The 15,370-nt window shown below is 47.4% G+C and overlaps 1 protein-coding gene across 1 annotated transcript in view; it reads right to left on the bottom strand.

Annotated features, from left to right (window-relative positions):
• Positions 1–5,267: 5,267 nt before the first annotated feature.
• LOC121705604 (FERM and PDZ domain-containing protein 1) overlaps positions 5,268–15,370 on the bottom strand; it is a 30,202-nt gene continuing 20,099 nt past the window's right edge. Inside the window, exons 7-16 of the mRNA XM_042086678.1 lie at positions 14,516–14,611; positions 14,262–14,387; positions 13,961–14,080; positions 13,236–13,372; positions 12,543–12,666; positions 12,127–12,219; positions 11,792–11,974; positions 11,504–11,648; positions 10,205–11,278; positions 5,268–8,805 (exon numbers count right to left, since the gene is read on the bottom strand). Coding sequence (XP_041942612.1) covers positions 6,278–8,805; positions 10,205–11,278; positions 11,504–11,648; positions 11,792–11,974; positions 12,127–12,219; positions 12,543–12,666; positions 13,236–13,372; positions 13,961–14,080; positions 14,262–14,387; positions 14,516–14,611 — 4,626 coding nt within the window. The 3' untranslated portion in view covers positions 5,268–6,277. The remainder of the gene's footprint in view (positions 8,806–10,204; positions 11,279–11,503; positions 11,649–11,791; positions 11,975–12,126; positions 12,220–12,542; positions 12,667–13,235; positions 13,373–13,960; positions 14,081–14,261; positions 14,388–14,515; positions 14,612–15,370) is intronic.

Raw genomic sequence — 15,370 nt, 5'->3', positions numbered from 1 at the left:
CTATCAGTGACCTGTAGTTGGCATTTTGTTGATCATCGGATGCCAGGCGATGGAGAAAATACTCTTGAATACCTTTAAAACAACAGAAGGGGCGCGTTGGGGCAGTCGTAACATTACTGTTATGTCTGTTGTTAACGTTTGATTTGCTTGACTCCAACTCTCACTCTGAGAACCAACAACGCTTAGCTGTACCTTACTCTTTCCTTTTGAAATGTGAAAATTAGATAAGCAATGGTCACAAATGAAACACATGAATACGTTTATTTGATATCCATTTATTTATTATTTATTTATTGTTGCCAAATGGACAGATATTTTTATAGTTTCCTCGTTAGCTAGCCTAGCTAGCATAGTTATTGCTAACGTTAGCTAGCTACAGTAGTTAAGTAGATATAATATCAACCTAGTCCCAATTATGTCGTTATTTCCCTATTCTCTACTCTAAGCTATTTTCATAAATAATCTGTAAAATCGCTTGTACCTTCATTTGTGACTGGAGGCCACTGTCTAACATCATCAACCCAAGAAGCCATACTGCCTGGCTGTAGCTGTCATTGAGGGTGCGTTGTCACAGAGGTTTGTTTACATACCAGTGACAGCTCAGTAATGGCGTCGCCACAAGATGGCAGCCTACACAAAACGCTCGCCGGATTCGTGTATAAGAAAAATCTCAATGCAGTGTAAAAAAGAGCATCATGGATGAACAAAGATCTTGCAAAGGAGCTTCCTATATTTTCCAACTGTATTGTCATTGCAACACATTTCTCATCTGAACTAATGCACCTTACATTTACTCATAGGCTTTGGTAAATATTTACCTTTGGTATGACTGGTGAACTGTAACAAAAGGGCATCTGTCTCATTGAAAACAGGATACTCTAATTTACAGTGTTGGGGAGTAACGGAATACATGTACCGGCGTTACGTATTCAGAATACAAATTATGAACTGTATTCCGATACAGTTACAAGTTAAATAGTTGGTATTTAGAATACAGTTACATTGTTGAAATCAATGGATTACATGACGATACTTCTCTGTTTCATAAGTTTATTCACTCTCTAAATAAATTAAGGCAACTCCATTTCCCAGAAGCTCCTGAAAGCAATCAATTAAATCGTTTCCATGTTTAAATCCAAGCCCCGCCGTCTTGCACTAGCCTCAAAACGCAGCGCGCATTATGGATGCGTCATGGGAGACCCTAAAATGACTGTTTGCACAGCAAATTAGGAGTAAAGTAAGTGGAGGTAACTCCTGTTCCTCACTGATCGTGGTTCCTGATGTCTGTTCAAAGGATATTTTCCCAAGTATTAATAGCTCAGGCTACTTCGGCCAATCGGTTACACAGTTTGCTAATCAATAAACAAAGCCTAGTTCACGTGTTGATTTAGACCTACAATAAAACCAATCTCTAAAATAGGCACTGCATTCTAAGTTTTTTATTCTAACTTAAAATAGCTTTATGGATGGATTTTTTTCTAATTAGATCTACATTTAAGTTTTAAAATATATTATATGGTGCAGCCTCTGAAGAATTATTCTTGCGAGTAGGCCTAGCATATTTTAACGTGCGGTTTTTGATTGTCATTACGCGATCACATTCATTTTGAGAGCCCTGATATACAGTAGCCTATAGTGTTTACATTTACATGGTCATTTGCGTTCCACCTGTCATATGCGCCCCTCACTTGTAGGTTGATGCCACCGAAAAATCTCACAGGCACACCTTAATTATAATTTCTGGCTACGCCCTTAAAGTAGCCTATTTATTTTGTTTGTTTTAATTTGCCTAGTCGCCTGCTGTAGTTTTAGTGGTCACCTTGCTATTTTAAAGTTGTATCAGGTAGCTTAGTTGACTTTACATTCTCCTATGTGGGCCTAACACTTCAGCCATTTGGAACAGAAGAACACCAGAACAGGCCTGGGCCCACTTCCCCGAAAGCATCTTAAGAAGAGCGTCGTAAAGTCCCTCTTACGAACGTCTTAAGATTTGCCGACTGTTTCCCGAAACCATCGTAGCTTAAGAGCATCGTGAAAACACTCGTAGATCTACGAGTGCTCCAGAGTACTCGTTACCGGCTAAGAGCGTCTTAACAGTACTTCTCACTGAGGTCACCAACAGGACAGGAATTACAACTTAGAATACATAATCCAATTTACGTTCCCATTCTTTATTGTGTTTACCTGTGATGAATCAGATTTTAGCGTGCAAAATAGCCTAGATTTAATGGTCATAATAATGTGATGAAAAGCGGACAAAAATGCAATCAAGTTATGAAACGAGACGTTGCCAGAATAGTTTGACATTATCTTTGCTAAGTGAATATTTTATTAGGCCTATGAGGTAAAAAGCAGAGAAAGCAACATGTGGTTTAGTCTGTAGCCTACTGCATCAAAATCTAAGTCTACACATTTCCTCTCTTTCTTACTCGACTTCTTTCTTATCTTCAAACGTGTTCTTAAGTGGCACCGCGAAAAATTATTGCATGGTGCAACAATCTAATCTTAAAATAATTACAATTATTTATGTCTCTGTGTGGTATATAACCTACTTGGGATGCTTACATGTAGATGTCAAAGTGTTTCTATTTTCGTATTGATGTGAATTAATGTGTAGATCCGAAGTTTAAATGGTACTGTAGGCCTATAGCTGTGACGTGCAGTCACCTGACATCACCGTCAAATCAGAGGATATTTCAGAACTATTAACGTGGACAGCTCCTCTTAAGAGCAGTGCATGCGCGTTCACGCTACGAGCATGTTCGGGAAACAGTCGGAAAAACCAAACGAACGATCGTAAGATGAATCGTAGAAAACCCTCTTAAGAGCGTGTCTCCGTCGTTATCGGGGAAGTGGGCCCTGTTTAGTAGGCCTAAGCAGGATTTGATGGCCGCATTCCTACACTGCAATTCAATGCGGAAGTAATCTAAGTATTCAGAATACGTTACTCAGATTGAGTAACGTAACGGAATACTTTACAAATTACATTTTTGGGCATGTATTCTGTATTCTGTAACGGAATACGCTTTGAAAGTAACCCTCCTTACACTGCTCATTTATGTATCTCTCGCTGTGTGTAAGACAGAGAAAGAGAGAGAGAGAGAGATTATAAAAGCGTGTCAGTTCTTATATTTTTAACATTCTGTAAAACTGCACTGAAAATGAATGTAAACACATCACAGACGAGAAGCCTATATAATATCTTGCTCTGGAATAGAGCTAGGCTGTGAAGATGCAATATTCTCATTTGACCACCAGAGAGCACTGACAATAGAGTGCTAACAGAGACATGACTGCAAGGATGATCAGGCCTTTGGTGTTTTATGCTTATAAGGGGCAGCCGTGGCGCTTCTGGAGGGTTGCCGGTTCGAACCCCGACCAGAAGGGACGGCTGAAGTGCCCTTGAGCAAGGCACCTAACCCCTCACTGCCCGAGTGCTGCTGTAGCAGGCAGCTCACTGCGTCGGGATTAGTGTGTGCTTCACCTCACTGTGTGTTCACTGTGTGCTGTGTGTGTTTTACTAATTCACGGATTGGGATAAATGCAGAGACCAAATTTCCCTCACAGGATCAAAAGCAAGGATCCCTCACAGGATCAAAAGTTCCCTATCTGAGGCAAAAATTAGGGCGGTAGTTTCCAGGCTGCCCTAGCAGCGTGAATCAAATCGCGCGCAAGGCAGCATGGGAACACCCAGGCTATAATACATGTATAACCAGCTAACTAATCTTAAGTAATTGTATTGTTCTAAATTCTGTAATGATATTATTATTATTATTCAAACAGTAGGCCTATAACTACAAGTCCATCACACCGCATGCAGCCACGTTCTTAGAACGCACCTTTGTTATTGTTCGTTTAATGCTGTTATTTCATTTGAGGGCTTTACAAGTACAGAGCAACACAGTTTTCTTACCGTAGTGTAGCGTATTAGTTTTGAGAAATAACAATCAGTTCTTTTTATGTACTGTGGTGATTACTACATAGGACAACTGGAATAAACTCCTTCCTGTTGATACGGAATTCTGTGGACCTATTTCCTTAACGCTGCACATGAGTGAAGAAATTGCTTCTGTTTAGAAACATCAGCATAGCCCTCACATTAGTATGAAAACTTCCTCCAAGTGGAAGGACTCAACAATACTTATTGTGCATGGATTAATAGACAAAGCACTACTCATCTGCAGACAACTCATTCAAAAGTTCTTTTAATAGTGTGAGTATACCATTGTCAAGCATTAACTGCTCATCATTCATACTGTACATCCATCCCTTCATTCATACGCACACAAGGAGACAACACTGCAGACATTACATGGCTTTCCCACATGCCTGATAACAATTCTGTGCACAGCCGCTCAGCCTTGCCTGTATTTAAATAACATAAATATACTGAACATACTCAAGCAGTGTCAGTTATGTCACCCCAGGAAAGTGATGCAGTTGAAATACAAATGTAGTTCTCTCAAAGCAGCACTGGTTCATGTCCACCAGCAAGGTGGGTTTGGAGTGGCTTGTGGTGTCACTAGTCTTCCTGTAAAACACGGTTGTACCTCCAGCAGCTTTGATGGACATGCAGAGAGAGACAGCGAGAGAAAGAAAGAGAAATGGACAGTGGCAGGTGATCTTGATCAGTGTATTGTTTTTGGTGGGCAGTGTCTTTTTGGGTGAAGGCAGTCAAAGGTGTTCTTATGTAAATGATTCAAAAGATGAATGTTTATCATGTGCTCTGTCAGTGTTGGGAATAGAGGGCGTCACATTTTCCATTGATACCCCTAAAATTAAATACATAAATTAAATAACATCAATGGTGTTTTCCAGTTTCTTGACCAGGTGAATCATCTCTGAGGCCTGAGCCCTTTCATATGATAGATGCACATTACATAACTCAGGGACTTCCCAAGTCCCGTCAGTGGACACCATTCGGCCTCCATTTCCATAGCGAAGCAGCACTGAAGTAACCTGACTCTCGCCAGATGAATTTCGTTCTGCCTAGCTCCACTCATCCATCTGGGATCGATCCATTGGAGTGGTGCTTCAGAAGGCTGGGCCTTATCAAAAAATCCTTGCATATGATTGGATAAGCCACTTGTCCGTCATCTATTGACGTGCTACTTCAACCACTCACATCGAAGCCAACCCGTGACGCTGAGAACAGTCTCACAATCGCTTCTATGCTACGTCACATCTATGAAACTCCCACCCTGCATCCTGATTGGCTCTACCATACAATCTGGTGCCGAAATCACTCTCAACGGAACCGATCCCAGATGGATGTGAGTGGAGCTAGGCGGAACGAAATTCATCTGGCGAGAGTCAGGTTAGCACTGAAGTGATTCTGCATAACATGGACTTGAATCAAACGCATTCCATGTTCAGTGGGTATGCTTCAGTCTGCCTCCAGGTCATATTTACACAAGCCCAACCATGACCTTTGGTACCATTATGCCAGTATAAATAACAAAATTACACAAGTTTAGATAAACAGTTGTAAACAGTTATTCAAACTTGTGTTCAGAACCATATGAAAAATAAAATTATAATCAAATCATTACGATAAGTATGTGTTTCTAAATTATGCTTAAAAATGTGTGTTTGGAATGACCCAAAGCATCTGTGCATCTCTCAGCATCTGTTCACAGAACAATAGTTGTTGATGAGACTGGGAATGTAATCTCTGTGAAGCAAACTCATGAATAAATGAATACATTCGAATATGAGAACTAACACATAAACATGAATATTCTAGGACGAGCAGGTACTGTATGCTTTCAGTTGTCATTGTCACTGAGTGTGTAATACTGCACTCATGGCCTGCTTGGTAGCCATGCATTTGACCTGTCTTTGGTGTGTGTGTGTGTGTATGCATGCTCACTGTTTGTAAACCTGTGCTTGGGCACAACAGGTGTAAAGCACATTCACTATAGTCTCTAGGCAGGAAATCATTGGGAGGGGGTTGAAGAGTGTGGTCCTTCCCCTTCCCCCTACAGGCTCAAGAGGAACCATCTTCTCCTCTGTTCCACGTAGCCAATACTGAAAGCCAGCATTAAGACGTCCAAACAGACCCCCACCTTCCTGAAGAACAAGAGTTCTCAAACGCCCTTAATCCTCAACCTCAGAAAAAGCTTTCTTTGTCTCCAGCACCGTTGACTCAAAGTGCTTCGCCATGGAGTGCCGGCCCTGCCACAGGTGTGGATGGCATGGCCACTGAGAGGGGTTTGCTCTGCTCATGGATTCTTGAGTGGAGATCAGAGGGCAGCTCAGGTCGTGGGGTTAAAGGTCAGAGTGCGGTGAGTGTGCGGAAGAGCTGCGTGAGGCAGAAGACGGAGGTGGTGAGGGCGGTGCACTGGCGTGCCAGCAGCTTGATGCTGAGGTCGTGGCAGCTGCTGCGCTTGCCCGTGGCCGCTGCCGCGCTGCCCACGCACTCGGCGGTGCGGGCGAACTCCCGGTAGGTCCGCGCCACGTCGGCCAGCCCCGCTAGCGCTTGGCCGTGCCGCTGACGGCAACGCGGGCAGCTGGAGAAGCACAGGCAGACGGAGGCCAGCTGCACCAGCGCGCGGAAGCTGAGCGCCAGCGCCTGCAGGGTGTCCTCGGCCGTCTGGCCGGCGCGCACCACACGCTGGCAGCCCGCCAGCAGACCCCGCGCCTCCTCGTGCAGCCGCCGCTTGTTCTCGGAGAAGTGGGCCGCGCACGAGTCCCGGTGGTGCTCCGGGCTCTCGCACTCGCTCCGAGACTTGGCCGCGCCCGCCAGCACAGAAAGGAGCGTCTCTGTGTCCCGCTGCAGCGCAGCGAAGCCCGCGGGCGGCGACGGATAGCGGCGGGCCAGCAAAGTGGCGATGGCCTCCTCTTCTGGGTCAGACAGGAAGCAGTTGACCGGTTCGAAAGGGGAGAGAAGAGGACTGAGCTCAGTGGAGGAAGAGGGGGGCAGAATTGGGCAGGGGAAAGAAGGAAGAGGAGAGGAAGAAGAGGAGGAGGATGAGGGAGAGAATGGGGAGGATGACAGTGGTTGAGGGATAGCTGACACCGGACTGACCACAAGAGTGTCCGGCTTTGTGCGGCAGGAGAACTCGTAGACGGTCAGCTCATCGTCGAAGCTGCTCCCATCCAAGACTCCACTGAAGCAGTTGGTGTAGACGGCCTGGCAGTCGCACACCTCCAGAGGGGCCTGGGCGGTGTCCAGCAGCACCTCACAACCCAGCGCCAGCGCACTGCGGCAGCCCAGCTCGGGTTTCCCGTGGGGGCAGGGACTGGGCAGGGCCTGGGGTTGAGTGTCCGTGGGCTGGGACTCACAGTTTCTGAAGAGGCCGCAGCCCGTGAGGGCAGGGTGGGTGTGTGTGTGGTTGCCCATGTGGGGGCCTGTGTTGGGCAGGTTCTGGGTGGTCACCACCACCGAGGGCGGACCTGTGCTGACCGGTTGCTCAGCCCTCGTGGCAGAGAGGGTTTCCTGCTCTGAACTCATGGGGAACGAGTCAACTTTGGTCTCGGCTCGTTGTTGGGCCCCTGGACTGCGGTGGCTGACCTCCACCATCTCCTCGATCACCTCGGTCACCTCCTCAGACACTATGGTCACCACTTTGACCTCCGTGACCTCTGGAGTGCCTTCCTCCCAGCCCAGCTGTGTGCACGGCGACCTGTCCGCTCTCCGGCAGCGGCTGGCCTCGGAGAACCTCCTCCTCTGAGGGGTGCCGCTATCGGGGCGGTTCTCGCTCAGGGCCTCCTGCGAGCGGGACAGGTAGAGGGGCAGGCTCTGGATCTTGCCCCGCAGTGTGGACGCCGACAGTCGGCCGATCATGCTGCCCGAGGAGCAGGGACTCAGCAGGAAGCCGGAGGTGGGCTCCATCGAGGACTTGGGTGGCTCCTGAAAGGAGTAGTCGCTGTCCAGCTCGTTTGCCTCTCCAGCGTGAGTCAGGCTCTCACGGCTCACTGATAGCCCCCTCCTGAAGGCCTCGGTCAGGCTGGGGCTATTGCTGACTTGGGCTGCTTCCCCAATTGACCCCGCTTCCTCCTCCTCATCAGGGCTGGGGGTGTAGGATATGGTGGGGATGACGGGTGAGTGCCGGGTGGTGGGGGAGTCCACGTGACCCACGGTGAAGGAGCGAGGCCTAGGCAAAGAACAGTGGCCCTCCCCCTCCCCCTCCTCTAGGGGAACCTCAGCGGTTCGCCTGAAGAAGAGGTGGCCAGCGAATGCCCCCTCCGACAACCTGTCCAGCAAACCCTCTGCCGATGCCACCTCGCCTCTCCTGCTGGCCCTCAGGTCTGCCGCTGGGAGGGTGGCACTCCGCCTCACGGCACTGATGGAGGATGCCAGCAGCTCGGTGACGGCTTTCGTCTCCATGGCATCTGGCTCCACCTCCATCTCCACCTGAGTGGACAGGTGCCGGCGGTGGTGACCTCGCGGCTCCGCCAGGGCGTTGGTCAGTGGCCGGCTGCAGAAGCTGGTGATGGGCTTGTTCTCCAGCTGAGCGGGCTCGGGCTCAGTGCTGGTCAGAGGTGACACCGTGGGGCAGGGCGCCTGGCTCAGGTCCTCTGCTGGCTCTTGGCCGCTGGCTGAGATCAGGGCATCATAGTGGTTCTTGGGCCTGTGGTTCTGTTCTGGATAGGACACCAGTGACGTGTAGTCTGTCTCCAGATAGGAGCGCCGCTGCTTTCCAGACTTCCTCCTGGTCCAGGAGAGGGCGCTGTCTCTGTCCTCCAGCTCAGCCTCCTCGCTGCACTCCCCTCCCCCCTCTCTGCCGGATTCGCTCACACAGATGCCGATGTCACTGAGGCTCAGGGTCCGCTTCATGGCGCTGGATTCTGTTGAATTCTCTGTTCAATACAAATGATTATTAGAATGCCATGAATGCAATGTGCAAAGGAAATATCATTGTATTTCAATTCATCAATCAAACATCAATATAGTAGTTCAAATGATTTTAGTCCTCCCTGTGCAAGCCTCCAGCACACCTTATGTTTTTTTGCCAAATGGTACATGAGAACCTCCACTGTGTGAAAAGACCACACTAATAGCAAATAGATGAAGACAGCAGGGTGTGATGACATCAGCATCAGTGACATTAGCAGTGCCATTAAACTACAGCTCGTAATTTGCCATCATTGGCTAATTGACTAATGCAAATTACACACATACAACTTATTATTTAATAATTTTACAATTCTTTTGTAAATACAGCAAAGACAACTGATTTAGAAGTCATCACTTCAAGGAACACATCAATATTTTGGGGAAATTAGCTTAATCACTATAGTCAAAGTCCTTTTAGGCAAGTCCCTCCACTCGGCGGCCATATACCAACGTTTTATGGGCACTCATCGGGCACAGTCTTTGGGTCGAACTGCGCGTGCGCAAGGCTTCACGACACCAATCTTGCTCCAGCGGCGAGATCACAACACATGATTGGCACGATGTCTTCACAACACACCATATGATTGGCTCAATGTATTCACATCACACCACATGATTGGCTCAATGTATTCACATGTCGACGTTTTGCCGAGGAAGGGGTGGGATATGTGTAGACAACGGCCATATTGGCGTGACAAACTATCCCCATGCATTTCTATGGAGTATTTTTTGAGCGCTGTGTCTCCTCATTAGAAAGTCTCTGCTATAGTTCACTGAGGTGGGCAGTTCCAACTAGCCTATAGCACCCAAAAGTCCTTATTATTCCTTACAACATACAGGCTAGAAATATGCAAACATGGAACTATGTTCTCATTCAGGAAAAGGAATTTGCACGCAGCACCTGAAAAGCTGCAGTAGCAGTGCTTCGCCTGAATGCATTAGCTGCAGTAGCAGTGCAGTAGCAGTGCTTCGCTGTGCATTTTACACTGAAATGTGTACACATTGTAATCAGTGTTGGGTGTAACACGTTACAAAAGTAATGTAATTACTATGGCATCAGTTAGCTGCCTTATTATTGGGGGATATGCTAGTTGGAACTGCCCACTTCAATTAGCTATGCTAACGGTGGGTGCTTCAGACTGAGTTACTGCACAGACAGAGATGAGAAGGGTATGCATTATCTTATCTAACTCAGGGGGAGATGGTGAATAAGCTAATTTCCCAAAATGTTGCATGTAGATGCCCATATTTCACTCCCATAAATACTTTCTATGATCTTGACCATGGTCTTTCACTGTGCAGAAACCACAGGCTAATTAATAAGCTCCAGTAAGTGAGCTAATGTGCAGTATGTGACCTCACCTCTGGTCATGTTGGCTGACGACGGCTGTTCTGGGGAGGTGAGTCTCTCCTGCGCATCAAAGAACTCGTCATCGGAGCTGCTGTCTCCGAAGCCTGGCGGAGGCTGGAGGATGGGCACGGGCTCCATCTCCGCCACCTCCTCTTCCTCCTCCTCCTCCTTCTCTTCCTCCGGTCTGTCTGGCAGGGCTCGTGGCAGACTCCTGGCACTGTCGGGGGTCACGTTGGAGCAGATGTTGTAGTAATGGCGTGCATCACACTGCTCGAACGTGAACACGCAACCCCCTTTTGCAGACAAGGGGGTTAGTTTCGAGAGGTCCAGGCCTCGATAACTGAGGCTCCGCTCTTCCTCCTCCTCATCCTCGCTCGCCTCAGGAGGGCTGGGCAGACAGTCCACCATGTTGGACAGGGCCGCGTAACACAGGAAGGGGTCGCCCTCGCCGACGCCGTAGAGATCGGTGGCAGTGTGCGGTGTCCGTGGCGACAGCGGCGGGTTGTTGTGGGCGTGGCCTACGCTGAGGTGGCATGGCCGAAGGGTGGAGCAGAGGGTCAGGAGGTCGTCCTCCTCCAGAGCATCCATGGAGTCGCTGGACAGGCTGGCCAGAAAGCGGGAGTCTGTCCGGCCGGAGTCGGACGCCTCGGAGGCGGGCTCCTCCAGCATGATGTAGCAGCGCTGCTCCTCTCCTCCGCCCCCCTCCGTCTGTCCCTCTGCTCCACCCTCCACCTCCACCTCCTGCGCCTCCCCATCAGCCCCCTCCACACCCCCAACCACCTCTCTAGTCCTCTGCTCCTCCATCTTCTCACTCACCTCCTCTGTGGGTTCTGTTTCCATGTCCTGCTCCTCCCCTCCCCCCTCCTCTTGCTCTGTGTGCTCCTCTGTCTCCTCCTGCTGTGGGCTCTGGCTCGTCTCCTCCTCCTCCTCCTCCTCCTCTCCTCCCTCTCGGCTCGCCGTCTGCTCAGAGCTGGACCCGTCTGCCGTCTGCTTGCTGCTCCGGGTGGCGCTGGCCACGTGGGCCAGCAAAGCGTCCACGTCAGTGTCCGAATCATCAGAATCACTTCCACAATGAGACACGTAACCTATACACACACACACACACACACACACATAGATAGACATAAAGTCACATTATGTTTCATACAGCTGGGGAGGTGTGGACTAGTATAATGATGTGTGTGGATATGAGTGTGTATAGCATGTATGCACTTGTCTGTGCGCTGGAAATGGGTTCAGAATTATAAATGCAGCAGTGGTTAATGTCTCAATGTTAATATGGTTTGTGTGTGTGTGTGTTCAATACGTACCTTCCTCTGTTGATATGCGAGGGCTCTTGCGATGGGCATTCCATGGAAACACACAGATGTTGGGGTTGACCAAAGCTCTGCAGTATCCAGCCACCAGACAAGACAAGTCTTTGGCTGCCACCGACTCCAGCAGAAGGGTGATGGGCTACAGACAAAACACATCCACTGAACATCTGTTCAACTGCAATGCTGAGAGTGTGTGAGGATGTGTCCTCACTGCATTGGTGTGTGTGTATGTGTGGTGTGTTTGTGTGTCTGTGTGCGTGTGTGTCTGTGTGCGCGTGCTACCTTGATGTCCTGCAGGTAGATCTTCACCAGGCTGACACGCTCGGACTCAGGAATAAGCTCCACTCTGGTGATGCTGCTGAACTCCGTCAGTGTGTTGATGACACTCAGCTTGTGGTTGACCACCTGGCTCACGCCATACTGGAGCCCCACCAGAAGGCTGACCATCGACTCTCTGTCCTGTAGCTGGGGAGGGACACCACAAGCCTCTTCTTTGGTTTTATCGTTGTGGTAACATGACACATTCACAGACTTTGATTCCTGTGCTGACCAACACAATCTCAGCCATTTTCATATGACTTGCACTAAATGCAGTACATGAAGAATCCAGCTCTCACCAACATCGTGGCACTGAAAGACTTCCCTCCGTAAGATTTAAGCTCTGCCATCTCGTACAGGTAGTTCAGCCTGGCCTGGTTGACGGATATCAGCTAGAGCCAGAAGGGTAGTGGGAACGGAAATCACAGGGCTTTACATGACTGGAGTCGGAGTGGGAAAATGTTACGACACTACTTGCACAATCAATGTTCATGGAGGCAGTGAATATTGCGCTCGAAGTCTGAGTACAGTACACAACAATGCATACAAACTAGGAAGGAGGTTTAGAGAACTTTAAGGGGAAGGGAGGCTTGATGAATGGAGGTGGGTTCAGCCACACTTGTTACTCGCACACAGGGAGTGATAGCCAGTGTGAACATCACTGATATGTAATGTTTTCTTTAAAAGTGAAAATTTCTCTCTCTCCGTTTGTCACCTTTTGTTTGGGCTCCAGGTAGATGCACTTCTTCATGTGGTAGCTGATGGCCTTCCTCAGGTCCTTCTCCCTCATGTTCTTCAGCAGGGTGTTGGAGACAAAACTCTCAATGCCCCACTCCCTCCTATCCACACACCAACCCAGGTCACCACCACAACACAACACAACACAACAGCAACAGCAACACACACACCACAACAGCAACATCAAACAGACAACAGATCATTGACGCACAACTCCACAGCACACACATAATAACAACATTCAGCACATAAACATGTGTATGTTTATGTGTGTGTATGTGTGTATACATCCACACTATCCCGTTTTGTTTTAAAACACAGCTTTAAAACTAATACGATCTCCATCCAGACGCACATTTGCAATTCTGAAGCGTCCCTGAAATGTGGCCATTCATCATATGACCATTCACACAGCCTTGTGAAATGCAGGATTTAACTGCACTACAGATGCTACCAAAGACAGCAAGGCCCAGTCAGAAAGTGAACTTGGGTTTCTACATCATCGTTTTCAGATGTTTGCAGATTATGCTGTTCACATTAAAATGTCAATTCAGAGTTTTAAGATGAAAACGGGGAGGACAGCACTTTCAAATCATTCAATTTCAGGAGTTTGAAAATGCCTGTGTGTGTGTGTGTGTGTGTGTGTGTGTGTGTGTGTGTGTGTTCTCACGTAATGGTCTTCAGGTGTGTTTTTGGGGATTGTCCAGTGCTAGCCAGTCTCTCCTGTATGTGCAGTGCTGCCAAGCGGAGAGCAGTGTTGCACTTCATCTCCACTGCAAACCTCTCCTGCAACACATCACTCACACACTACACACACACGCACGCACACACGCACATATACAAACCACAAACACATAAATACCTACAGACACATTCAGAGGGTTAAGAGGTACAATATATTATACCAACATACTGCTGACATACAGTCAGGGTTCCCACTCTAAGTCAAATGTGAAATTCCATGACCTACTATATAATGGATGGTACAATATACCGACAAGATTTCAGAGCAGCCGCAGAGCGTTCAAGAATCTTTTACTTTTTTAGAGTGGGAGATGAATAAATGGGCATTGAATAAACAAAGTTAGGCTAACCACAACTACTCAAACAAGCAGTAAAGCTAATAACTAGATATCTGCGGGGAAATATATCTGTATTAATGTATTTTGGCAAGTAAATTAAACTGCTACAACAAAATTCCCTGATATTCCACGACTTTGCCCCAAGAATGATCAAATTCCTTGATCCATGATATTCCAGAAATTCCATGACCCGTGGGAACCCTGTACATGGTGGTCTACTTTTTGCTCTGTCGCCTTGAGCAAGCTTGAGCCTTGACCCCCCCCCCCCCCCCCCCCCACACACACACACACACACACACACACATACACACACCTGTAGATAGAGGTATTCAAAGGCCACTGGGTCTTCATCCAGGAGGTCCTGGGGGTCTCTGGGCATGAAACAAACTCTGAACAAACACCTATAGTCATGAGTCTCCTTCTTCTCCACCACCTACAGAAACACAAGCCACCACACACTCTAATTGCAATACATGGCATCAGTACAGGGCTGGATCATTTACAGGACATGTGTGTCTACATGTGAGAATGTGTGGGTGTGTGTGAGACCCCCATGTGATGTGTGTCCGTGTGAGTGTGTCCATTTGATGTTATCCCTGTGTGAGGAGCCCTACCTGCTGTATGAGCTCATCCTCGTGAAGCAGCAGTAGTTTGGTGATGCTGTATTGTTGTTCCAGCAGCAAGGAGAAGTGCTCGATGCGCGTGATTGACAGCTTCTCCTTCAGAGTCATCACAATGTCCTGAAGAAGGCAACATTCAGGACAATTATCAACAACTGAGCCGACCAATACCAAAGTACATCACTGTACAACTGTACTATGAACCTATGTACTTCACATCAGCATCACATTTAGCCGACAGCAGATACCTTGACTCTGGTCTTGGGCTCAAACTTGAAGGCCTTGGTCTGGCCGTTCTCCAGGTAAACCTTCAGAACATTTGGCAAGAAAAGCAAGGAGTTGCCCTGGAAATGCAAAGGCAAAGAGAATTGCACAATAAGAAGTAATCAGTACACAAGCTAATTCAAAAACTAAAGTTTTAGACCTTTGCTTCTGTGCATGTACTGCAATCTCCTATCCACACCAGAGTTCAATTATAATAGAGACGTATAGGTTAATGAGGGTCCTTTTATCAGCAACCAGCGTCTCTATTCAACACACACATACTCACACTCTGTCTTTCTGTCTCTCTCTCTCTCTGTATCTCTCTCACACAGAGAAACACATGCACACACAGACACAGACATAGATCTATGCACAGAAGGGGTATGTTTTAGTTTACCATTTCAGTATTCACAGTATTGAACTCAATGAAAATACAACCTTGATTGACAAGGTAACATGATCCTGAACAGTTTTACAACATGGAAAAATATAAATTGACTAGTTTCTCTGTCTCTCGCTCTCTCGCTCATCTCTCCATATTCGGGTCATTGACAAATAAGGCTCTTAAAAATGTGTTTTAATCTTTAAAAATGGACAGAATGCATTTTTTTGAAGTTGGAAGACTGTGTTTCAACATGTATTAATGACTGTGCAACATTTACAAGGGTTTTAATACATTTTAGACTGTATTTGCAATTTCACCACCCAAAAAAACTGTAGAGTGTCTACAGTGCTTAACACATTATTATTTTGTAGTTGACCTTGATATTGAAAGTAACTTATATGTTCATTTAGTTTTCCAATGTCCAACTTTACATTTAACATGTGAATAAATACAA

Source organism: Alosa sapidissima, chromosome 1 (genome assembly GCF_018492685.1).
Source record: "Alosa sapidissima isolate fAloSap1 chromosome 1, fAloSap1.pri, whole genome shotgun sequence".
In the NCBI taxonomy this organism is placed as follows: domain Eukaryota; kingdom Metazoa; phylum Chordata; class Actinopteri; order Clupeiformes; family Clupeidae; genus Alosa; species Alosa sapidissima.
The sequence above is the reverse complement of the archived record's forward strand: the minus strand, read 5'-3'. Positions and strand labels throughout refer to the sequence as shown.